The sequence below is a fragment of the Seriola aureovittata genome, chromosome 3, assembly GCF_021018895.1.
Source record: "Seriola aureovittata isolate HTS-2021-v1 ecotype China chromosome 3, ASM2101889v1, whole genome shotgun sequence".
Classification (NCBI taxonomy): Eukaryota; Metazoa; Chordata; class Actinopteri; order Carangiformes; family Carangidae; genus Seriola; species Seriola aureovittata.
In genome coordinates, this window is record NC_079366.1 from 27,397,291 (window position 1) to 27,424,444 (window position 27,154).

At 41.1% G+C, this 27,154-nt stretch overlaps 1 protein-coding gene across 2 annotated transcripts; it reads right to left on the reverse strand.

Annotated features, from left to right (window-relative positions):
* Positions 1–1,559: 1,559 nt before the first annotated feature.
* LOC130166053 (synaptogyrin-1-like) lies at positions 1,560–27,050 on the reverse strand. Of its 2 annotated transcripts, none has more exons than XM_056371346.1 (4): positions 26,617–27,047; positions 10,584–10,821; positions 6,526–6,671; positions 1,560–3,667 (listed from the first exon to the last, which is right to left on the reverse strand). In XM_056371346.1, exons 1-4 carry the CDS (start codon positions 26,716–26,718, stop codon positions 3,440–3,442), a joined length of 714 nt encoding a protein of 237 aa, XP_056227321.1. In that variant the 5' UTR covers positions 26,719–27,047; the 3' UTR covers positions 1,560–3,439. The 2 variants fall into 2 exon arrangements, with proteins under 2 accessions (XP_056227321.1, XP_056227322.1); XM_056371347.1 differs by lacking the exon at positions 1,560–3,667 and adding an exon at positions 4,194–6,219 and having other exon boundaries at positions 26,617–27,050.
* Positions 27,051–27,154: the final 104 nt, after the last annotated feature.

Consider the following 27,154-nt stretch of genomic DNA (forward strand, 5'->3'; position numbering starts at 1 on the left):
TTTCCCCTTTTTTTCGAGCTATTGGGAAATCATATAGGTTCTCTCTATAATTGCTGCTTAAAAATTATAATTCTTAATTATTTTAATTTACAACGGTAACAGTAAAGAACGAAAATAAAATAAAATAAAATAACACCACTTCCGGTTTGTTGCTACGGATTACTTTGACAATACCACCACCATATGGGATTATTATAAACTACAACTGCAGCTACATGTTGCTGATGGCTGTTGAGCCTTTTATGCATCATCATTCATCACCACAGGGTCCGTGCATGAAGTATAATTCTTCTGCAGTTGTTCACGTTGTATAATGAAAAAATGACAGTTATTGCCTAATTTCCTTGTCCTACTTGTGCTAAATCTAAATGTGTGTTGACGTTTGTGAGCTCGTTCTTGATTAGCCGATGCTGCCTAAACGCTGCAAACGCTTTGCGTGTGTTATTGTCCCACTGAATGAAGACGTGCAATTCACTTCAGCGCACCAAAGCGTCAGTTTGTTCCATTATCCAACTTGTACAATACAAATTGAACAAGGAAGTCGAGAGCCGGAAACAACAGCTCGCCTTCAAAGTAAAGGTTGCGCGTTTTGAACAAACGCTTCAGCGGTCAAGTTAAGGAGAAACTTAAATTTAATTCCCCTTGCTCCGGCATGTCCTGTACCCACGACCGGAGCCTACAGGGAGAGGAAGTCGGCCCGAAGCTGCTGTGGCAGAGCGGGGACAACAGCCTGGAGGAAAAACCCGCCGGCAGCCAACATCATATACACAAGTGTGGCCAACCCAAAAGGATTGACACTGACCTCACTCACATTGCAGGTGTGTCATATAACAAAACATATAACAAAATAAATGGTTAAATGTCTCTTGGATCCATGTGTTTAATGTGCACACCAGTCACCAGTCGTGTGAATCATATGCTGTGGCCTTCAGTCACCAGCTCCCAACCCAGTTTAACAACCACTGAAGCTGTTTTGGCTCAACACCTTACTACTGCACTTCTTTTTTTTTTTATTTGTCAACTGTCTGGTTTATTATACATCACTGAGGTGTTTTACTCGTCTACGTTTGTTAGGCTGCAACATTATTTGAACTGAATACACCCGATAATGTCTTGCAATATCAGTTCTTACATGTGACCGGACTGCAGTTAGAAGTCTTGCCAATGGAGGGAGACATGTGCCATATTTCTGTGTCTGACTGCAGCTGTTCAGTATTACTACGGGACTGAAAACACTTAAATGAGCTTTTATCTACGGTATTTCTGTTCTGTCTATTCAGCTTGTGTGTGAGGAACACTGGAAACACCTCTTGAACACAAAAATTCCACTTTAACAGGTAGAAAAGTTGAGTGTATCTCATAATAACTTTCCCAAAATGTGAAATTACTCCTTTAACTGATACAAAAAGCTGAATGCTGCTTGTGTTTTTTGACCTGTGCAACATTAAAGCAACTGTTTTTTGATTTTGCAATTATGACTAAAGTATGACTAAAAATGATAAATAACTGAAGATGGTAATGCAAATGCAGCTAACCAAAAATCCCCATCCAGTCAGTCATATCTTTATATCAGTATTTTCTTTATTTTAATTGGTTAAAATCAAACACATCAAAAACATACATTTGTACACAATCTTTTTCTTAAATCTTACCTTTTTAACAGATTTCACAGAGGAACATCACACATTTCTAAGTCTACACTGTTGTACAGTATAAAGTATATATATGTATATATACTTTGATAATTTGGTCACATTTTTTGTTGTAGTATTTTTTTTTTAATAGTTAGTATTATTATCCCAAAATAAAAACATCTCCGTACCCTGAAAGCAACATAAAGGACGAGGCATGGATGACCTCACCATATACAGTATCATATCACAATAACACTCAAAACACCATAGATTTTCTTTCTGTTGTCTTTTCCTTTTTTTATACAGAACTAGCATAATGCCCTAAAATAAAGCATGATCTTTTTGTTAAACACTATAATATACTGAATTATAGATTTACATATATTTATAGAGAGATAGATATACTTTATTCTTTAAGAAAATGGAGCAATGCATGTTCATAAATACTCAGGATGTTCATGGTTGCCTCATCTGTAGATTTGCTGAAATAAGGTGGAAATCACAATTGATATATAACCTGCAGTTCTTCAGTGTGGTTCGCTGATTTGTGTCATTTGGAATGCTCTATAATGATGTTAGACGCTTGGTCGCACTGAGGGTTTTTACGTGCTTCAGGACAAAAGCAAGACGAAATTCAGTTTAGCTGTACTCTCACCCTAAAGATGCCGAATGTGAACCGTGATCCTGTGCATGTTGGGTATGTTGCCCTGTGTTCGTTGGGTTTTGCTTGGCAGTCAGCACTAAGGCAACAGTCGAGGAAAGAAAAAGCGGGTTCTTCGGGGGAAACAAGAAAACACAAACTTCCACACTTCAATTAGAAAAAAAAAAAAACAGAGGATACTTTGTAACACACATACACACAGACACACTCCCACTTCCTGTAACGCGCCTCTAAGGAGTTTCGTCAGCAGAAACTTGTCTTGTATCTGTTCAAAATCAATACGCTGTGGACCGGTGCTTGCATGTGTGTTTGTTTGAGGGTGTTTCAACTAACACTGATCGCAGTCATTTCGCTGACTGTCGGCAGACCTCAGAAGATGAAGGCAACGTGGTCACAAGCATTGATCTGCTACAGTGTGACCGTTTCTGCAAACACTTGATCTCCCGATTGTTTCTAAAGACCTCAACCCTCCTTAACACCTCCAATCGAACCCGGCGTCTCTCCCATCCCACGACCCCTTCCCACGGATGTCCCTGAACCTTTCCTGTTGTTTTACCTGCAGACTCACACATGATTGACCTCTTATCCCACCCTTTGCTTTTACCTGTCCTTCCCCCAAAATCTGGAAAGTTGCCCAAGATTTCTCACCTAGAGACAAATTCTGACGACATTTAAGTCTGATAACTGAACTATCTATAGGTATGAAATACACTGCCTTCCCCCCTGATCACTGTAGGTCACACTGGCTGAAGAGCATCAGCTAAATGGATAGATCCTTGCACGTACAAACTAAATATTCCTGGGCCAAAACTGGAACAATACTGCATTGTTCTGACCCAGAGTTGTTGTTATTTTTTCATATTATTGTTTAACCAAATGAAAATATGGTAATGTGTATTCTCTGCAGTTTTGAATGTCACATGTTTGCACATGTTGCAACGTCTAACTACCTTTTCTAACAGTTTGAGGCTAAAACTTGAACTTAAGTCTAACACCGGGTCAAAACAACCCACTCGTACTGGGTAAAGTTAACCTAGCATTGCGTCAGTTATATTGATAGTATACAATACAAACTGCTCTAAATTAGAAACTTTGGGCAACATCATCCAGATCCTCCCCACTGTATATCTACCCCCAAAACATCTCAGTAGTCCTGACGCTGGTAGCCTCCAGTGCCATCAAAGGCCCCTTCGCTGTTGGCCTGGCCCCCTCCTCCTCCTCCTCCTCCCCCCGGGCTCTCCAGGTCATCCCCACCGAAGGAGGTGTAGGGGGCTCCAGCTGCATCCTGGCTGGGGTCCATGTATTCCTGGGAGAAAAGGGCTGAGTCGGCGCCCAGCTTGTACCTCTGGAAGGCCAGGAAAGACTGGCCCGCCTTCGATGGATGATCGGACACAGTGAAGGACAAGAAGGCGAAAGAGGTGCACAGATGGTGATTGAAAGGTGTGGAGATAAATGTTGAGGGGGAGATGCAGTAGTGTTAAAGCAGATGGTTTGGGAGCAGAGAGAAAACAGAGGGGGAGAGAAGGAAACATTGATTAGTTGGCTGGAAAGCTTGTGAAGCATATTAGATAGTCAGAGCGAGTCATTTATTCAGTCGGAGCAGGTTAGTTCTTCAGGCAGCATTGCAAAACAGGATATTTATCCATTGTTCAGCTCCAGAGTGAGGAACAACCGCTTCTCACCGAGTCAAACTGAGTCTGTGTGCATTATTAAACAGCTGAGGCCCTGTCCTGTAAAACACCACAAATCTCACTTTAGTCAATAATTAGAGATGTCTCAAGACAACACTGTGCAGAAGCCAGATATCGAGTGCACAGAGCAAACAAAGGCAGTCACACAGAGGAAGACAAAACCACAGAGAGAGTCAGTCCAGTTGATTTAAGCTCAGAGTTCTGGGATGTTTCATGAGGAAGTTTATTTACTGTTGCGTCTCGGCTGATCAGTCCTTGGGTCCATCACATCACATTTTACAGACTGGACCCTGAATATTTCAGATTTTTTGTTAATATGGACGTGGAACATTTTATGATAGTAACGGTGTAATAAAACTTAATTTATGGCAAATTAGCGTGCACAGTTTCAAGCCATAAAAATCCAATCAATATGCAATAAAACCGTGTAATACTTAAAATACTTAAAAGCTCCATGCTTATACTATGAAGTCAATCTCAAAAAGCTATAAAAAAAAAACAACCAATCTACCAACTGTCACAAAATAATAAAGTAAGGGAAAGCATAGACATTTTAGGATTTTTTTTTTTTTTTTTGCTTTTGGGCAGAAAGTTAGATGAGAAACTTTAAACTTTAATGTCTGTCAGCTGAATATAAAGCTACAGCCAGCAGCAAGATTAGCTAAGCTTAGGGGGTGGGTCACCTGGTAGACTGCGTACCATGATGGCTTAGTCTGAATCGCAGCGGCCCCACAGCATGTCATCCCCTCCCTCTCCCTGACTTTCCTCTCTCTCTCTATCAGAATTAAGGCAAAAAAATTAAAATTAAAAATTAATAAATAAAGCTTAGCATAAAGACACAGTGGGAAATTACCAGCCTGGCTCTTTCCAAAGGTAATAAAATACGCCCACTGTACCAGCACACCTAAAGATCAATAACTGACATGTTATATCTGTTTGTTTGTTTGTCCCAAGCTCCTGTCGCTTCTGTCTGTGGTCAAGAAATAGCAGCTAGCTAGCTGTTTTCCAGTCTTTATGCTAAGCTAAGCTAATCAACCGCCGGCTCCAGCTTTGTATTTAACATAAAGATAGTTTAAGGAGTGCTGTTGACCTTTTCATCTCAGTGTCTGCCCAAAAGGGAATAAACACATTTCCCAAAATGTCCAACTATTCCTTTAAGGTATGGAGTCCAGGTGAGGATAAGGTTTGAATGCAGCTTTATCAAAAACCAAAAGTAATACAAAACCTTTAAAACCATGGTTTAAGCAATGCGCTTTGACAAATTTACAAATACTCATTACAAAAATCTAATAAATCACACAGTTTCTAAACTAAATTGTTACAGAGAAGAAAAAAAAACCTCACCCTTTAATAGTTATGACCTCTTCAGCAAAAAAGAGTTATTGTGTAATCCTTCATATTAATGGTGAAGAATGACGTGGTAGCCTGACCTGTGAACTGAGACTGCGCTTGTTGAAGGGCTCCAGGTTTGGTGTTAAAGCTACATCTGGACAGTGTGTACATGTCACACACCTAACTTCCTCTGCAACAAACTGCTGAGTTTTGAATATGAAGTAAAAACGAAGCAAAAACCAAAACAGAACCAAGACCTCGTGGCAGATGGAGAACACACAAGTCTCTGTGATTAAGCATCTTAGAATTTAAGAACCAAATATTCAAACAATCAGCTTGTATGCTTTTCTTTATATTTTAACTTCTTTTTCTATCAAAATACAAAAAAAAAAAAAACATCTACATGAATAAGGGTTATTAGTTATTAGCCCACCCTCCAAAAAGGATGACAGCAATTTAAGTAGGTGTTTAAGGCAAATCTCAGCATTTGGCAGTGTAATTGTTGAGTCATCAGTATTGATCAACTCTTAAATCAACCCACCTGCACATACATTATCATTATAATGTGCTTGAGTCAGGAAATAAGTTACTTATTTACGGTAGGCAAAAACATCGAGTAACATCTTTCTGGCAGCATTGATGGTACAACTGTTTGTCTTACTCCTGGCTTACAGATACACTCACGTCCAGCAGTATTTGATGTTACTGGGTGCCTTTAAACAAGTGCAACCTCAGTCAGGGAGCGTGTAGGACCAGCTGCAGAGGGTTAAGGCAGCAGGGGGGAGAAGACAGAGCAGAGTCAGACAAAAGGTTGATGAGGCTGAGGGGGGAACAGCTTGGTGTATTCCTCTTCAAATGACACATTCTTTAACTTCTCCATAGAGAAGAGAGTCTGGGCGCCCTGTTGGAACAACATCCACACACTTATGAGTACACAAATAAAAATTAATATGGTCACACGCGTCCACACACTAACCAAAAAGAATATGGAGGAACAGCATAGTCAAGTCATACACATATATAGCTCAATGGCTATATTGGCTAGCAAAGGGAGGATGGAAAAAGCAAATCACAACTTTAGTTGTTTGGGAACTTCCTGCGTCGTCCATAACACTGCACCAAACTTCAAATAAAAGTGTCCACTCAGCAGAAGGTGTTATGTCATACTGTGTTACATTGTAGGCCGATGAGGTGCGAAGGGTCTTACCCAGGTGAAGATTGAGAAGAAGGAGAAGGTGATGGCTGCCCGGGCTGCGTCACCTCCCTCCCTAAGTGGGTTGTCCTCGTGCTTGGTCACCTGCCACTGGTTGGCCAAGAAGCAGAAACCGACAAACCACATGAAGGACCAGAACGCTGGGGAGAGAGAAAAGTCAAGATCGGTGTTAAAATAATGATAGAAATGCAACAAGATACCTTCTGATGTTTAGTATTTTCTCTTGACCTTCTTTTAGTCAGTCTTTATTAGATGATACAAGTTACCCATGTTCCCTGAACGCTTTCCATGCAGGCCATCGATAGATGCTAGCCACAGACAACATCGGCACCGCAGTGCCTTAATGGAGTTTAGAGTAAGGTGGTTTAGAGTTGTCATTGCAAAACGTACCAATATCACTGACCAATGGGGGCGTCTTTTCCCCTCGGGGGCCCCAGATGTTTGCCTGGTTCTGCCTCTCCTGATGGTGTGTTAGAGGTCGTGGTGGGTGGAACGTTTTTTAACTTTGGACAGAGCCACGCTAGCTGTGCCCCCCAACTTCCAGTCTTCATGCTAAGCTAACTGCCTGCTGGCTGTTGCTCCATTTTTAGCATACAGACAAGAGAGTGGTATTGTATCTAACCCTTGGAAAGAAAGCGAAAAAGAATAATCCCTAAAATGTCAAAGTATTCCTTTAAAACAAATGCCATAATCAATTAAAACATCCACATTCTTTGCCACCAGGTTTAGGAACAATTAGCAAAAGATTTTTTAAGGGTTTTTGTGTAGATTTCCCCTCATCTGAATCACAGGTCAAAGGATAGAGTGCTGTACGCTGTTTAATTGTAAAGCCGTCTGACACAATATTGATTTTGTGCTGTACTTTGTCTCGACACTGACATAGGAAAGGCAGGCAAAGAAAGCTAAACTGCTATAGTTAAAGGTCTAAAGCAGGTGAAAATTAAGCCGTATATAATTAGCATTACATTGACAAAGACTGCGGAGTTAATCAACTGAAAACAACCAGGGACCAATGATTGGCCCCTGTGGAAAACCACAAACCTCGTCCAGTGGTGGCAATCAGAGAAGGAGAGAGGTTCAAACATTATGCCATTACATCCACTGCAGTTGTTAGTGTGGCAGTGAGGGAGGAAAAAGCTTAATCAGAAACATCCAGGTCCGATTAGGACACATGTACCAGCTGTTCCCTTGCTTCAGTAAGGTACAAAACATCTCATAACACAGACATGGTTAGAGACAGAGAGCAGGTGTATGAGTGATGAAAACAGGGAAGGAGAATCTTGTCTATGACAGGAATGGCCTCATTAACCGACTCAATACTTGACTATCTTGTCACCATATCTGAGTTCACTGCAGTAGCAGTGCAGCAGAGAAGGAGAGGAAGCCACTGTCAGAGACACAAAGCACAATGTGTCAGCGCCTTGTTAGAGCACTCCTCTCCTTATTATCCCTCTCATACCTCATCTCCTTTCATTCATGATGATAACCCATCTATGTATGTCATTTATTTATAGATTGAAAAGATTGCTCACATTTTCTGTGAGGATAGAGGATTTGGGGGCTTTTGATCAGCTGGGAAAAACTGTACAAGAATATGGCAATAAACTACAATTACCAGCTGAGTTGCCAGAAATATGGTCACAATCTGCTCTTCCTGAGTTACATCGCTGAATAATAGCCAGAAGTGATTTTGAAGAACATTATGATGAACAGCGAAGTTTGCTTTGAATATAAAATGTAATCACTTCAATCGGTCTTGAGATGTCATGTTCAAGAGGTCAAAAATCTGTTTTGTGAGGTCACACTGGCCTTGACCTCTGACCTTTCTTTGATCACAATCCAATCGCATAAATATCTCTGAAATCAGAATATACCGTCAGAACTTTCCTAGATGTGCTTTCAATACTGTTGTTGTCTTTACAAAAATTAATTTCTCTTAGTGTTAAAATCATTAATGATTAATGACATTAACAATTTTCTCACACGTCATCCATCCATTACCACTGGGTCAAACGACTGTGTAATATGAAAAGGATTGCTCACAGTGCTGAACCCACTGGAAATCAACAGCCGACTAAGGAGCACTTTTCAGCTTTTAGCCCCTTTTGGTCTCATTTGTGTCTGCTGAATTTGCTGTAATGTTTGCCAAAAACAACCGGATAAGCTAATAGTACTGTAGTCCCAGGAGGTAGACATGGAGGGAACCCTCCCAGCATGCAACGGGGCAACAAACCTACAGACATAATGTATGTGTGTCACAGTATTATGCCTTGTGCTTGTCAGATCATCTAAAAAAAAAAAATCTAAAAAGCAAAAATCCAGTGATCCCATCCATTATAAGCAGTGACTGATGTAAAGAGACAATATTTGAACTCACTGCAGCTTTCTCTCTTTAGTCTTTATACAACTACTCCCACTTCATGTGTATAATATATTATAACACCATGCATGTCTTTGAGGAGAGTGTATGAAACGCTGTGTGAGCACATGTTCCGTTATTCCCATCATGTCTTACACGTCTCTACAACAGCAGGCTTTTCCCCGTCTTTGAGTGCGGCTGCTCAGAACAGTTACAAACACTTGTGCCTCGCCTTGGACGCTCGGATGGCGAATCGTATGAACTACTAAGCATACTGAGCTCTTGAGAACCCTTGCTTGCCACAGACGTGCATGTAAAGTCCCCGTTTGTTTTGCTAACTTTCCCAGTGGTAAAATTTTTACTGCAGTTTTTGCCAGAAAAGTGAAGATAACAGAGCAGATAGCATTGGGGATTCAGCTTATCGACATTTAATAAGTTATAACTGATGGATGCAACAAAGCCTGTGTGCAACACTGCTGTTGTGAGTGCTTTATAAATTCATCCAGTGGTTTACTGGATGAAAATGTTTTAATACACTGACTCTGCTTCTCTCGACTCGCCTCTCCATGTCTGTGATTGATACAGCAGGCAGTAGTTTGTTGATCAGCTCATGTTACCACCTCTCACTGAGCCTCAGATTGAAGCCTATTGTACCTGCAGCTGCTGTAATATAACCCCTTAATAGTGCTTTATCACATCAATATAGGCCTAGCCTAGGAAATTACCTTGTTTAATCGTGACAGCTTTTGCTTAAGAGAATAAAAGGTAAATGTCAAGTCTGAAATGAATAATTCTTATTCTTATAATAATGTTTTTAATTCATCTACATTGAATCTCAGATGAATCAATGTCATTCATCTGGACTCTGCAGAACTGTAGAACTACAGATCTGCTCAACAGCTTCATTCAAGCCTGAGAGGTTTAAGCTTATTTAGGTTTCAATTGGTTTCAGCTGGTTTTATTTGACTTTTATTTGATCCTCTACCCCATGCCAGCACTAACCCGTATCTTGTGGCTCATTAAGTTATAAATTAGGGGCTGCTGTTTGTGGTGTTACTGTGAGTCCTGCAGCCACTCCTGTAAGTCAAAGCAGCAAAGTCTTTGGGTGTTACAGCAACCTGGAGAGCTGCGTTGGTGGGACACGTGATCTCTGCCTTGCAGTCATTTATTTTATGATCTATTAAGTGTTATTGCCTCACAAGCTGTGCAGCATTTTGTGAGTCTGTTTTGAAAGCGTTATAGAGCTGGAAATGATTTGTCCCCAGTTCATTAGTATCAATTTCCCAGTACACTGTTTCCTTACACCCCCGTTCATGCATCCATCTTCCCATGCTGTTTAGTTCTTCAAAACTTCACCCTTGTGTAAAGAGAAAAACATGCTTGTTCTGCAAGATCATGCAAAAAAAAAAAGTTTATGTTTAGAATGGGTTTTACTTTGCTGCAAAATATCTTCTGGCTTCTCCTTTTTCGTGGCTAATGTTTACATGGTTTTCATAAGGTACAAAAGCCCATAAAATATATATAAATTATATTTTATACATCATAGTCTATATGTAAGAATTTCTTTCTATTTCAATGTTAAATGTTTAAGTTGCACGTGAATGAAAAAAGACATGTACATACAGGAGTATTAAAAAAAACAAGAGAAAACAAGTATGTTGTGTTGTAAAGTTTGTATGAAAATCGTGTTTACCCGACACCCCAATATCAGCCAGCACAGCCTTCTTGCGGTCTTTGACACTGCTGATCTGGGGGAAGTACACGTCGAGAGCCAGGAAGGCCATGCAGCAGAGGAAAGCCATGGAGCCCATGAAGACGCCATAATTACAGGCGTTCTGGTTGCGGTTGAAGATGCAATACTCTTCCACTTCTTTGGGGCCGTTGGTGTATCCCTCATTGGCGATGCAGCCAAAGATCACGATGGAGAAGAGCTGCAGAGAAGAAGAAAAGAAGAAAGGATGGGACTGTGAGAGAAGAAATAAGGCAGATGTTTGTAGCTCATGGGGGAACACACTCTCGCAACATGTGGTGAACCATGGTCCCATTGTCCATCCTAATTATTCTCCTACTTTCATATTGAGTGACTCCTCCTCCATGTGTGTCCTCTAGTAAAATAATGTTTGTTCACAGACAAATCTGAAGCCCCTTGCTCAGGTTTGTGTTTGAGCACCACCACCTCACCCGGTCCTCCACTCGCATGTTTGGAATAATTCATAAAAGCCCTTTACAGCTCAAAAGAATACCACCTGCTGTCGTCAGACGGTATATTTAGACTGACTGTGTAATTTATGAATAAGAAACACTCCAGCGTGACACTCTCAGCCCATAATGTCACGACAGCCCTGCAGGGGAGTTTCATGAATAATCCTTCATGTCTTTTTTGTCCAATGTGCCTCTGGGTTTCCTCTGGAATTTGACCGTGGAAAAATTTGCCTTTCCCTGCTATTCTGCAATTTACTATGACAGCTACTGAAACCACAGTGATGTGAATAATACATATATAATGTTTAGTGAAGATTTTATATGAATAAAGACATCTAGGCTGTATCCAAAGTGGAAAAATAATCTGTACTTGCTATTGTTTTTGCAAAAAGAGGCTTCCATCGTCTTTTGATAGGGGTAATTACCTCACCAATAACTACTGCACATAAATATTGATGATATTACAACTAATCGCTTTCTGTTGTATTACACTGTTGCCCTGAACATACTGGTTGTGTTTTCTGCCCAGGGACTGTAGATTCAAATGACTGGTGCACGGCTCCTATCAAATAAACAGTGATTTAAAGGAAAACTAAATTCCCTGCTAGCTTTTATAAATCTCTATTGTTTTTTGTTTTGTTTTGTTTTTTTAGACAAAAACCTTGTGAGTGTGGTTTTATAGCTCTTGTGTTTAATCGAAACGAGCCCACCTGTTGTTTTTGCAGCAGCTTATTACGACCTGTAGTTACGTTTTGTTGCTAGGCGACATCTAGTGGTCGTAGTAATTATGACAGGAGCAAAGGGGAAAATGCGGTGACGGAGTATAAAGAGCGACCAAGTCCACGTCAGGAGGAGGCTGTGGTGGGTGGATGGGTCAACGAGACACAGGATAGCGGTGTTCGATTCCCATGTGAAACCAGTAGTTCATATTGTTTCTATTATCCATGACCGTTCAATGTTACTATCGTAACCACGACAACAAAGATCATCTGATGTTGAGGAAGTACTTATTTTAACCCAAATTGTGATCTTTTCCTAACCCTAACCAAGTAGTTTTTGTGCCTAAACCTAACCAAGCCATGACCGTTATTATAGTAACCACAGCAACGCTCTCAGTACAGTCGCATGTTTATAATGGTAACCATGACAGCCGAGGTCCAGTACTATTTCAGGAGACACTCCTATGGGTCGTATCAGAGGGTTGAAAAAAACAACCTGTATGGTTGTTCAGGTTGGAGGAGTTGTTGGTTTAATATAAGCACTCCTCTTGTGACTCTTTGCCGTATGAAATCCTCTTTAAACCAAGTGTCTAATTCAAACAAATGGACGGTGTTGAGTGGAAATGTACTGCTGGAGAGGTTTAATCCATACAGCGGCGGGCCGTCTGAGGAGGAGGGATGACGACAGTGACAAAATGCAGTCAATGGATGGAGGAGGTTACTATGATAGCATCTGATACCTCACTCGTCCATCTCTCCTTTCATCCTCTCTCCTCTTCTGTCCTTTCTTTTACTTTCTCCTCCTCTCCCGTCCGGCAGTGTCTGGAGGAGTGGAGACACAGAGGGCTACAAAATGGAGTCAATAACAGGAGCATGTTACTAAGATACCATCTAATTCTCCTCTCCTCTCCGAGGTCATAAACTTGAGACCACACACACACACACACACACACACACACACACACACACATACACCCACAGTGTTAGTATTCCACCCTGCAGTGCAGTGTAGCAGTCTGCTTTCTACTTCAATTGATAACAGCGGATCAGACAACTCCATCCAACTGACAGAGCCTCACACCAAACCTCCAGGGAGCGAGGTCTGTCTGGATATGGACCCAGACTGAGCCTGTTTATGTTTGTCTGCAGTCGATTCTGTTGTGGTGAGTGATGGATTCTCAGTGTGTGTGTGTGTGTGTGTGTGTGTGTGTGTGTGTGTGTGTTTGAGAGCCAGAAAGCTAGGAGTGGACCTTGGGTTAGTGGATAGTTTACCCAGCTGTTGTGTCTGTGTTTGTGTAATAAATGACAGCGCTACAAAAGGAGAACGCACAATAGACTATCCTTCCACTGACAGGCCCCGACCATGAAGGCCAACAACCAGGCCGGGCGGAGACGGGCATGTCAGTCAGGACGGGGATTACACCGCAGCTTTTCTTTTTCACTCTTTGCTTCTTTATCTGCTTTCAAGCCCCCTCGGTTTCTTTCCACTGTCTTCTCCTCGCTTTCTGCAGATCCGCGTTTTCATTAACTGACACCGAGAGCTCGACATCTGAAGCGGCAGCCGAAGCAGCCTATAACTCTGTTAAATGTACTCGACGCAGACTTCATTTCAACTCTGAGATTTTGAGATTCAACCCATTTGACTGTGTGAGGAGGGGGAACTTGAAATGCAAGTCACTTTGCTTTGTTATTCTGCTTCTCTTTGAAGGAATTCCCCATTGTCCTGTTTGATCCCAGTAGCGGCCCAGTTAGCACCAGTATGTGTGTGACAGTAATCCTTCCTCTAAGACTTTGTATAAGACAACAAAGAAACATTATACCTAATGTTGTGGTATAATGTTTTGCAAAAATAATATTGGTATTTTTCCCCGTAGAACTATGAACTGTGACGATACCGGAGGCAATGTCATTAAAAAATGATTCAAATATTTGTGAAAATTATCAAGATGAAACAGAGAGGAGACTTTAAAAACTTGTAACTGAATGAATCAAAACCAAAACTCGACTTAAAGTCCTCTCACTACTTTTTACAGAGCTTTCAGCTGCATCTCATGGTGTTCCGCGGCGGGTGAAGTTATCACATGAGCGCAGTGATATACAGTATTTAGGTCTAGACATTTATTCTCCCCACAGAGTGAGTCCTAATAACTGACTTCTCATCGAGCGCCATCATCAGGCAAAATTTCAATTTGTCCAATGCTTGATTAAATATCTAATAATAAATAATAAATAACTAATAAGATTCACATCAGCCTCTGTTGTGTTGATTAGCACATGTTTGAATGCTAACATGTTAAACTGAGATGTTGAACATGGTAAACATTGTACCTGCTGAACATCAGTATGATAGGATTGTCATTGTGAGCATGTAAATATGTTCATTTACTTATCATTGTTTTGTTAACAAAGAACATATTTTAGGAGACAGGATTGAAATGTTGTTTCTGGTGTAATACAGAATATGAAGCATTAACATCTCAACAGATAAAGCTATAACAAAGCTATTCAGAGCCAGCCTTTTCACCCAAAATCTAATCTGAGTTCTTAACTTGTGCATTTCGGCCTTATTTTAACTCTGGTCATATTTGTAAATGAGTTCAAGTGACTTTGACTTTCCATTCAAAAAGACAGTAGTCAAGGTGACTGAGTGACCTACGCATCAGGTCTTTGAGATCATGTGTCATAGTGCAAAATGTTGTTAAAATATCATGTCAGCACTTTAAGTTTTGTCTTTAAAATGAGTCTTTACAGGCTTCACAGTAGAAATATCTTTCAATTGAATTCCAGTATGAGTTTTCTCTCTGGGTGAAAGGAGAGCAGACAGTTGAAATTCTCACTAATTGATGAAGCAACCACTAAGTCACTTGTATTAATCAGCAGTAACACAAGTGAGTGTATATTTAATAGTATATATAGTAATACATGGTCATTTTGTTGCTATTAGGTGGTAATAATTCCCATTTTAAAGATACACTGAGTGGAGATCTTTGGCTTTCTCCAGCCTGTGCAGAGGAGTCACGAGTTGGCATTTGGAGCCTGTGTCTTGATGACATACTGGAACAGTATGTTAGCAAGCGTGCACAACCTTTTTGCTTCCTTCACCCTCCCTCCATCCCCTCTCTGCTTCTCTAGCCTCCCGCGCTCCTCTCTCCATGGAACGAAGGATGTGTGTAGGAGGATAGTAACACCTCAATCCCCTCCTTCATCTACCTGCACTCTTTTTCATTGAGGGGGGTGATGATGAAGAGATGGAGGGATTGCAGAGGGGATGAGCGGAGGAAAGCATTGGGGGCAGAAGGGGTATGGAGGCGGTGCTATTTTTAGTCCGGCTGCATCATCGCTCCCTCCCTCCCTCCCTCCCGTCTTCTCCCATCTCCTCTCGTTACTGGCCCTGCCTCTGCCCACGAGTGTTCTTGAGAACACAAACACACACACACACACACACACACACACACACACACACACACACACACACACACACACACACACAGACACACACACACTCAACCATATACAGCTCAAACACACACAGTTTGTCCACTGCTTCACATGCCTGGCTTACTTTAAGATTCAGGTCAGAAAACACAAAGTCACACACACACACACACACACACACACACATACACATGAACACAGGCGCACATGATGTCGGTGGGATGTCAGAGCACTCTGTCTGCTCATGTAACACACCTATACTAAACACACATACACTGAAAAGAAAAGTGGCCTGTGTGTGTGTGTTATTTAACTTACTTAGTTCCTCTCTTCCCTCTTTAGAAAAAAATTTCTATCTTCTCAGTTTGTATTTCCTTTCCTACCACAGACAAACCTATTGTAGTGTATTGTCACACATATTACATATTGTCGTGCTGGTGGAGTTAGCTAAGGATACAAGGGTTTAACACAAAAGGTGTACTAACCAGAGTTATGTCATTGTAACAGGGGATGGTGTATACTGCATATATCTACTGGGGTTCATTAAGAGTCTTTTAGGAAGAATCTATATTTTTCTTTCACAATATCTAATTTTAGACTCTGATCTCTCCGATCACTGCTGGACTCCCTGGACCGTTTCCATGGCAAACTTCTTCTAGGTGTCCCCCAAACAGATGTGGAGAATAATGAACACTATAGCTAACACACTAACACTTACCCACCCACACACACACACACAAACTCACACACGTGTTCACTAACCACTGTCCATGCTTTAGTTTTACAGCAAACATAGATCTGTTTTGTCATCTTTACTGATGGGCACAGCAAGTCTTTAAACTAATTAATTTAACAGCAGTAAAATGCTGTTATTGGATTTCTCTTATTTGACAGAAACTCACCTCAAACTGAATGAGAAACTTAATATGTGTTTCTGTATTCATGGCAGAGAATCTGATGTATGGAAAGAGATGAAGATCAGAGGTAATGCTAATGCTAACGATGCTAACCAATTAGAGATGTTAACAGGTAACTGTTCGGCTCCTATTACTGTGATGCATTACATACACATGATATGATTTCAACAGGAACCTTTTCTGTTTTTTATTTTTTGGCAGCTACTTTTATTTTGAAGGCTGGAACTAATGATTAAGTTTCTATAAATCAATTAGTATCATTCTGAAAAGCATCCGATGTTTGGTTCTTTAGTTATAGTCATGCTAGTTTGCTTTAGAGCTAGAATGAATGTCTGCATTGAAATATAACTCAGCCAATAAGTAGAGAAGTTAAAGTTTTTTATTGTGAAGTGTTAAATATCCTGCTCAGTCACTATTATTTTGGGTCTGCAGACAGTGACTGCTGGACCGTGCGGGTGTGTGCCCCTCACTGCGTTTGATTTGGATGCAGAAGGGAGTTTGTTAGCTTCTGTATCAAGGACAGCACGACCTGCGGGGCCACTAGTTTTTAGTGGTGTGACACAGTTTGGTTTTTGGATCCTCGCCTGAGAAGCTCCGCTGGGAAATAAACTCACCACCAGGGACCCTCTTTCTCTACAGTTTACAGCCTGTAATTTTTTTTCCACGCTCTTCTCTTTTTCTCTGCTCACTCCGGTCACACAAACACCAAACACACAAATGCCCTTTCTCGCAATAAGGATCGGTTATGGCACGACCTAGTTCACTGGGTTTGAAAACACACATCATTTTCAGGGTCACAATTATATTTGCTGTCACATGACAGCGGAGGGTGGGGGGAGGGGGGGGGGGCAGCAGATTGAATTACTGAGCTTTTTCTCCGGTTGCCTGAAGATATCCAGCCGGGTTTGTGAGCAAGTCCTTCAACTGTACATCAACCACATATCGCGAAGTGTAACAGTCATTGTTCTGCTTTGTCTCTCTTATAAATTATAGATAAATTAATTCACTTCAATTAACTTAATAAAGAAAAACAGACAAAATGTGGTGAATGATTGAACTCGCTGCACCTAAACATTCCTCACTTGCTTAGGAGCCATGAAAAGTGGAGCATGTGATTCGGTTTCATATGTAACTCTCCTTCACACCCTCCCCCCGCTCTCTTTTTTAACTGTTATTCTGTTAATATATAAGACTTCTTTAGGTGTGCGTGTGCGTGTGCGTGTGTGTTCCCTCGCCCCTGTGATCCGTAGACAGATCACAAGGCTTGTGGAGGTGATGAAAGCAGGCACTGTGAAGAACACCACGTGGGTTGCTGATCTTGTGACCATCAGAGGGTCACATACAAATTGCACATTAAGGATGCCGATTGCCAGGACTGTGTGTGTGTGTGTGTGTGTGTGTGTGCGTGTGTGCGTGCGTGCGCATGCATGCACATGCTTGTGAAACCGTGTGCATGCATGCGTGAATGCATGTGCTTCCTCTAGAATCTCCCTTTCTCTCTGATGCTATTTTTCTTTTTCTGCTTCACTTTCTTTGCGTCTACCTTTCCCCTTTCTCTTTCTCTAAATTTAAATCTGATACATGCAACACACACGCACGGCAAACAGCCATGTCAGCCTCCAGGTAGGCCGAAATCATATCAGTCCAGTCTGGCTCATTGTGAATGATTTAGAACTGCTGTTGTGCTCGCTGAAAAGCCTTTTGGATCCATTGTAAAGGGCCAGACAATTGAGCCGGGCCTCATATCACCCTGGTATTCACACTGTACCTCACACAAAATCCTGTATTAGAAATAGCCACACACCTACACACACAGAGGCACACAGCAGACCGTGGCCTGGCACTGCATTGTCCAGGCCTTTGTGACTGCAGCCTTCATTAGTGTGTCCACAATCGAACAATAACTGAAATGGAAAAAAATACTTTAAAAGTGAGTTTGTCTGCCTCTATGTTGACTCAACCACTGATTTACGAATTTATGAAGCAAACTGACAGATTTTTAGTGACACTGTGAATCCAGACTGTCATCACACTTTACAAGGGATTTCATCTCACATCTCCATTCAGGTCTCAAGACTTAATTTAAGTTGTTTTTAATGAATATAACTAATATAACTAATATCTTTCAAGGAGCTATTTGTAAGATTTCGCTATTGCTACATAGCTAACGTTAACTGTTTACTTACCAGTCTTGCCAAGAGCTTCAGCGATTGTTGTGTTTACAAGACAAGAGGTTATGATACACCCTGTGAGCAGCACTACTTCTTCAGGGCGGACTGGAAGCTACAGTGACTCAGTATCGGAAAGTGACGAGATAGTCCAACCGGGCGTGTGGCTAACTGGTTAGCATGTTGACTTCAGTAGAAGAAAAAAAGTGATAGAAATAGCAGCAAAACAAGAGGATAGCTTTCCACCGCTTGAGACCGCTCTGTGGCAAATAAAGGAATGAAGTTTGATGCTAAACCAGAAATATTTCGTCTAGACTCATAAGCAGTTATAAGCAAGTTCATTGGTAAAAATTATTTGAGATAAAGATCATTTGCTTTAACAAATTTAAATTTGGAGGACTGGCATTTTAGTTCCGACATGTAAGATCAGGTCCACAAAATTTAAGTTTTGTGTTAATGCTGAACAATTACTTGGTTAAAGTTAAGTGCAATACATCACATCTCTGTAATGGAAAGTGAAATGCACACACTGACTCATCATATAGACAGAAGAGGTAATCAAGATACAATAGCTGGGATCTGCCAACCCATAGCTGCTGCTCTCTGGATCGCTGGCATCTGGCGACGCTGGGAAATAGGGCAGTGGTGTATTCTGACGAGTTTCCACACATCAGCGCGGGATGACACACGTCATGATGCCATGGGAAACAATGGGTACACAGCAAACAATGGGTACATCATATGCCAGACACCATAATGGTTTAAACAGGGATAACAGCACAATGTTTCGAACAGTCTCTCCTAGGGGGCATTTATGGTGTGGCGCTCATTTCTACAAACAAGAAGTGACAGAAGGGGTTATGTGAGGAGCGAAAAAGGATAGCTTGAGAGGGAAGTTCATTCTGCTTGATTTCACCCCTCTGCTCACCTGCCCATTCACTATGTTAAGTGAAGGCTGAACTGACATCGGAAAGTTACAGCCATCCAACAAGCACTTTGGCTGGAACTTTTCTGACACAGACTGTGGTATTATTTTCTAGTGCAAAGCTATGGTACTAGAACTAAAACCACAATATGGAATAAAGCCGTGCAAAGACGAGACGTGCAAAAAGCTCAGAACTCATGAGTCCTGATCCACTTTGATCACTGATCTTACACTCCGCAGTTCCCCATAATTAGTGAGATATACAGATTACAAGCTTTTGTTGGTCGTATAATAAGTAACTCTAGGTATGCACATCAGCTAAATGAAAGAAAAAATGTTTCAAAGCAGCAACACTGGAAGAAAGAACCAGCTCTGCCAAGCATGATGTTATATTCATTACTGACTGATGACAAAGCTGCAGAGGAACCGGATCCTCTGCAGAAACACACAGAACAATTAAGATTTTCTGTCTGTTCACTTACACGTAAAGTGATGTTCACTCCAAGTTAAAAGCTGAATAATACCTGATCACTGCTGGAGGATATTATATACTGTCTATGTGTGTGTGTGTGTTCGTGTGTGTGTGTGTGTGTGTGTGTGTGTGTGGTGTGTGTGTGTGTGTGTGTGTGGGGGGGGGGGGGGGTGGGGGGGGGGGGGGGGGGCTTATTGTCTGCGGCGGCGTGTTGGCCTGGACTGGGGATACCTGATTGCTGCTGTCACCATGGCAGCAGCTGCTCATGTAATGAGAGAGAGAGAGAGAGAGAGTGATAGAGAGAGGAGACCTTGTCAAAGTACAATTCAAGGAGAGCCACTGCAGTAGCAAGGGTACACAACGAGACAGACAGACATAATCACAAGTCCGGGACTCAGCGACACTCGTATCCACACATCTACACTCTGTTCTACCCACTCACTCATTCACACACACTCTCCTCAATATGCCTCTCTCTTTCTTTTTTTTTGATTTATCATCCCTCTCCATCTGAATTTGGGAGTCAGTTAGTGAGAGCATGATCAGATGAGCTGCCCAGATACCATTGGTTGTATCGCTGTAAGGAAACAGACGGTTCCTCAATCTTGTAAAGCCGAGCATAACAGAATCAAGTGAGAGCAGGACTGCAATCTGGACTGCTGCTCATTCAGTTACTTATGCATGTTTTCATAACGGGTATGACAGGTCCATTATGCTTAAAGAGCATGCAAATTTCACTGTATGTTATGTATGTACTGTATTTTTCTTTTTTTTCGGTACAGATCTGAACACAGCAATCGTACAACCACACTGAGAGTCTTGCAAGGAACGGGTTTCAGCTCGCTCACAAATTAATTCTAGAGCGGTTCATTTGTTGTAGGTATGTGATTCAACTTCGACTTGTTTCAACTTCAAGCCAGGAACACTTTGCAAACTGGACTGTGGATGAGAAAAATCAACAGTTGCAAACATCTAGCCAGAGAATGAAAGGAGGTCTGACCTGAACTACCAGCAAAGTGTGTTGCCTAATTGGGCAGATAGGACTTTCTTTCTGTGTTTATTTTTTTCACTTCTGCTCCAATGAGCAGAGTGAATGTTCTCGGCTTTCGTTGATGCATTTTGTTTGCTTGAAATGTTTCCTGTGTGAAAAGAAACCAAACCAAGTGGAAAACCCAACAAGTTTACCAACTCGTCCACTGATCCGGACATAGCAAACAAAATGCAGGAAAATATCCTTAAAGAACCATACCAGTGGTTCTATAAGTCTTACTACAAATTGCATGTCCTTCACATCACATCTGGCCATTTTGCTATGCAGCAGTGTTTTCCATGCATCTAGCCTCTATTCATCTCTGTATTGTCTGAAAATCTGTTAGCAGACAAACTTGTTTTTTGCGTTGTGTAATCAAATATATATTTTAATCAATGTAGAATGTTGTATCCTGTTGCTATTGATCAAAGGTTTTGAACCTTAGCGAACCCTAGCAAGTCTTAACATAGTGGCAGACCCTTTCCTCTTTTAACTCCTTGATTTCATCAGTCTTTTCATCATTGTAAACTGACTGCTGGTCCTATTGTCTGAATGCAAAATCCATTTATTACACCTGCATTGCAGACTGTTTGATCCTTCACCTCTTGGCCCACTGCATACCTGTGCAACCCTGCTGTTGTACTGACTGCAGCTTAGCTAGTCAGCATCAAAAGACCATGAAAAGTACAGCATATATTAGAAAATGGACAGTTACAGCGGTCAGATAATTATGGAGCTGAAACATACTGGTGTAGTCACTGAGGTGGATAGATTTAATGGTGTGAAGCTCATATTCTGAGGTCTGTATCATGCCTCTTTCCAATGCTCTGCATGCATCGTGACTGATACCTGAAGGATCTTTTCTGCTGCACAATAACACTCACACAATCCACTGCATCCAAAAACATGCACTGCCACTGCCAACATCTGCTGTGGAGCTCGTGGAGCTCTCCTCTGGAGGCCCTGGCTGGCTGCAGTGGGACATTGCTTTGTGAGATTTACACATTTGTACCCCAATGAAAGAACCTTCAAAGGGGCTGTTTGTAAGTTTTCTCTGCTGCTGAACATGGTTTCTTGCCAGAAACGGGTGGTGGTGATATGTGCTCGACAAGAATTCCGGCCATTGTTGTGTTTGCAAGAAAAAAGGTTATTATACGCCCTCTGCGCATGACAGATTGGAGGCTACAGTGAGTCAGAGACGGGCTGCGCCTAGCGGTTAGCATGCTAACTTCAGTAGAAGAAAAGATGCAATAGAGACAACAGTTAAGTTGCACTGCTTTCCACCTCTGGAACAAAATACAAAGGTAAAACAAAATTATTAAACACTACAGTGACTCAGTATCGGAAAGTGACGAGACAGTCCAACCGGGACGGGATAGCAGGTTAGCATGCTAACTTCAGTACAAGAAAAGAAGTGCTGGAGATAGAAGCCAAACAAGAGCTTTCCACCACTGGAGACAGCTCTTGGCAAATAAAGGAATAAAATTTGATGCTAAACGGCAACGTTTCTTCTAGACTGGTAAATAAACAGCTGTTAATGCTAATGTTGGATATGCAGCAATAGTAAATTTGCAAATAGCTCCTTTCACTAAAGCTACAGCGACTGGATCAGATTGATGCACTTCTAATCAGGCAGTGAAAACACAGATGACCAGAATACAAAGGTACAATAAATCTACTAAATGTTTCCATTGTACTAAAGCCAGAGGAAAACCACAGTATATGTTGTTTTATTTTGTATATTCACATATGAGTGTATCCACTTGGTGATGTTAACCACAAAAAGACAATAAAATCCATCCCATTGCAGTATGTAGTTTAGGATTTAGAGAGGTCCAAACACCGACCAGCCAAATGCCAGAATGTAAACAATCCTACTGAACAGACAGTCGGGTGGTAATCTAGGCTCATCTGTAAATGTTTAATGCAAAAGTACAAATAGGCTTATTTAGTGAATGCAGCATGTGTTCACAACATGACTGCATATACAATGCAAACATGCCGCCTGCAGGCCGCAGCTCTTGAAATAGCTTTCAAACCGTGTCTGAATTCTGACGTGTAGGCACTAACACACTGTGTTTGTGTGCACTCCTGTTTTACATGGAGATGACAGAATGCGCTGCACTGCAGTCTCTGTGTTTGTGTTGCTAATATCAAATAGTTACTCACAAATTACAAACTCTCTTGACCTCTGAGATGCTAATCATCATCACAGCTAAATTTAAAATGCTAACCCACGTTACTTACGTAAGAGCATTTCAATGTGAGAGAAAAACAGCATTTTCTTTAGCAGCTCACACTTAATTAACCTGTAAATCATATAGTTTGTTATACGTCTGCTTTGAAATATTCCTTGTGCTCCAGATATTATTAAAAGTCAAGATCTCGTGAAAGGAAAAGAATAATTTGATTAACTAGATGCAAGAGAATCTTATTATCACTATTTATGTGCAGTGTAAAGGTGGTAATCTCAGACTATTGACACAGTCATTCAGAATGTGAGCAAATATTTACCTTAACCTTCTTACTCTTTCAAAGAAAAGCACACACATGCAGCAGATATCACTTTCTTTTCTGCATTTGAGCAGAGTTAAATAGTGAACTTTGATCTGTAAATTCATCTGTCGAGCAGACAGAAAAAGCCGCTTTGGGCATGTTGACTTCCAGAAGTAAAAGTGCTATTTTAGCAGATTCAAGCACAAAGCAACTAAACACCACATTTAAGTGCATAATGATTTGATAGATGTTTTAAGTTGCCCAAGCATTAACCTCAATCCTTGAGCACTAGCAGAATTTAAGAAACTACGCTTGAAGCAAAAAAAAAAAAGCAAAGACCCAAGCTTCAAAAGTAATTCTCTTTTAAATATAGATCAAAAGCAGAACCACAGGCAAGAACGTGTCGTATCAGCTTATCAAGTCAGGCTGACCACATTTAGTCTAATTCAATAAATAAATGTAATTTTTTTTCATTTAGAAAATGATCACACGCAAGGTGCTTTCCTCCCATCTGTCACTATGTTCACTGCTCCTCTCTCCTCCATGCATCGTGCATCATCACAGATCTACTGGACTGACTCCCTGAGGCTGAATCACACACACACACACACACACACACCACACACACACACACACACACACACACACACACACACACGCACAATCATTATCACCTCCACATACAGCCCTCCGAAGTCAGAAGAAGTGGGAGATAGAGGGGGAGAAAAGGAAGGGCAGAGAGAACGCTCAGCCACCATTCAGAAACTGCTCCTTTCTAACACACACACACACACACACACACACACACACACACACACACATATTTGACATATTTGACGTCCCCCATCACCAAATGTTTGGAGTGCTGATAGTTTCCTCCCCCACAGTCCACAGCAGACTGAATATTAGCACCATCACACAAAACATCACAACTCAGGCTGTGGCTGTTACTATGGAGACATGGTGTTGCTCTGGTGACACCTAAGGGACAGGACATCTGAGGAGGGCCCTTCACACACCATACGTGCATGTGTATGCAGGTTTACGTTTTCATTTGCATGTTTCTCAAAATCGGATGTGTAAAAATGATCTGTTTACTCAAATCAGCTGTGAAAGAATTTGGGGATTAATCAATGAATCAATCATTGATAAATAATCAACAGTACTTTTCATGACGATCATGATCATTGAAGCTATCAATCAGGAAAATACACTAAATACTTCCTGGTTTCACCTTCTAAAATGTGAGATTTGCTTCTTTTCTCTGTTTAATATTGTTGTAAATTGAATATTTTTGAGATTTGGATTGTTGGTTGGATAAAACAAGCTATTTGAATACGACTGTGAATTGTGACAGACTTTTGCACTATTTCTGGATATTTTATACCTTGAATAATTAAATTATAGCCCTTTGGTTAATCTTAAAAAAAACAAAACGTCATATTAATTTGTTGCAGCCTTAGATCAAACTCTTACATTCAGGCCACACATAGTAAAAAGATATATATACAATCACAACTGTAAAGAGCTTTGAGTAAAGATAAAGATCATCTTACTTGAAAGATCAATTCTAAAATGCTTAAACATGCTGTATATAAGCACTCATTCAAATCATACATAAATATAAATGAAGTCTTTAATGGTTCACTGAATGGTCACATGACCTGCCCTCACAACAGCTTCAGAGCTGAGGAGTTCACACGCTCACAAACTATTTGCACTGTGCTTTCATGTGGTTTAGATTTGAACGCTACAGTTCATGTTTTAAGGTTTGAACGTGTCATTTAGTATCAGTCATACATATCGCATTAGTCACAAGGGACATAGAGCCACAGTGTCACATATTCAATGCTAATTCTTTTCTCTTTCTAAAAGAACTAAGAACTACATTTGCCACAATAAAACAAATGTTCTCTGAACTAATCTTGATTAGAGGGGGACTCAGGAACCAGTTTCAAAGTGGATCAGTCCTTGTGACCCCATGTTTTCAACAACCGGCACACCAGCAGGACTTTCCCCTTCACTAGAAAGTACAACAGCTGTATTCTCATAAATCCACCTGCGTCTTCAACTTTTCAACATTCCTTAAAAGGCTCTTGGTGTTATTTAAGGACGTGCAGACACAGACAGAGTCCTATAAGAAATAATCACAACTATATGACCTTCTGCTGTAAAGTGGGAAGACTGTAAGGACTTCATATTTAACACATTAACTTACAGAACATGTTAGCTGTTGCATTTAGCAGGATTGTGAAGAGAAACAGGTGTTTATTATTTTCTGAGTGAGTTTCACAAAAAACTGCGAACCTAAAGAGTAACTTCACACATTCCATGTGGAGAAGTGTAAACAAAGCCAACCTGTGGAATCAAACACTAATCACCACTAAAAAAGTGCATTTTTCAGACTATATGGTGACAGAAAACTTGACTTGATACTGCTGATTATTTCATGCCAGTCTAAAAGTATGATGAACTAATTTTGGCAAATAAAATGTTAGTGAATATCATGTCAGTGAATGCCATCATGGAGTACCTCTGCACCCATAAACTCACTTTTTATACGAGACTCTTTCATGAAAGAAAATATTTTCTCCATTAGTGGCCTATCGTGTATCTGTCTCTCATACTTTTAAACGTATCTTTGTATTCCTTGTCCCAAATGAATGTGATGTTAGATACAAAAACACAAATGTAGGTTGAAAAATACCCAACAGAGACATTCATTCAGAGTTCACTGTGACCATAATCCACTTGGGAGTGGAGTGGCCTCTTGGAGTTGGGGAGACTTTTGTTTCCATCTCTTTACTATGCTTCCTAAAAGTGGTCGCCAACTGTCGCTCTGCCTTTTCCCTCCCTTGGGGAAACGAATGATGGTTAGTTTTTACCGATTCGTAAAATTATTTGTTATGAAATCCTTTGTGTTGTCACTATGATCTTTAGAAAACATTTGTAGATAATTAATACATTACCTAAAAGCAGTAAACTAATAGGGCCCTCTTGATGAGGTCCCTTTCTAGGCCTACATCAGCTCACTATATGAAAACTCACTATTGAGCAGCAGAAATAGGAAAAAACATATGTAACATGGTACATATTGTATGACATAAAGGAAAGCATAAAATATAGTATTATAAATGACAATGTTTGTTGCTGAGTATCAACAGCCCCCTTCAATACCCAGAGGAATGTAGGGGCCCTTTATATCCTTGACAAAGAAATAAAAAGAAGGTAATCCAAACCTCAATTTCAGACACTGTACGCACAAGTAATAATGTCATTTAGCCACTGTTGCCCAGTTTAAGAACCAAACTTACTTTGCATTTTTCTATCACTCACTGTAGGCTACTGGAGCGGTCACTCACCCAAGACACTATGCGGAGAACGGTCTGAGGCTGCTGGAAGAAGGTGACGGGGTCGAAGGCTCCTCCGGCTTTCCCGGCTCCGTATGCCTGCATCCCCTCCATGATCCTCCTCCTCTCTGGACAGCCTCCTCTCTGGTCCTCCTCTCCTCCCTGCTGCTGGTGCAAAGGTAAGCTACAGGGTGTGTAGAGCACCGGGTAACCGACACGGAAAATCCCCGAATCTGCCTCCTGCTACTACTACCTGTACTGCTGCTGCTACTGCTGCTGCTGCAAGGATGGATGCACGTCTCTCCTTGGCTCCTTGACGCACAGCCTCCCCTGCTCTCTCCTGTTGTTGTTTTTAATTTAACCTCTAAATTCCCTGTTGTCCTCTTCGATGTCCGGGCACAGGAAGCTGGTTGCCAGTGTTTTGATGATGCTCTCTCCCTCCCTGTCTCTCTCTCTCTCTCTCTCTCTCTCTCTCTCTCTCTCTCTCTCTGTCTGTGTCTCAGCGCAGGAACCGGTGGCGAACACGAGAACGCGCCTCTGTTGTCACGCC

Bases quoted from the DNA above. Each gene is read 5' to 3' on its own strand.
- LOC130166053 (XM_056371346.1), bottom strand. From the start codon at position 26,718: ATGGAGGGGATGCAGGCATACGGAGCCGGGAAAGCCGGAGGAGCCTTC. The intron at 10,822-26,616 runs GTGAGTGACCGC...TCTTCTCTGCAG, and splicing joins TTCTCCGCATAGTGTCTTGG to CTCTTCTCCATCGTGATCTT. The intron at 6,672-10,583 runs GTAAACACGATT...CTCTCTCCCCAG, and splicing joins GGCTGATATTGGGGTGTCGG to CGTTCTGGTCCTTCATGTGG.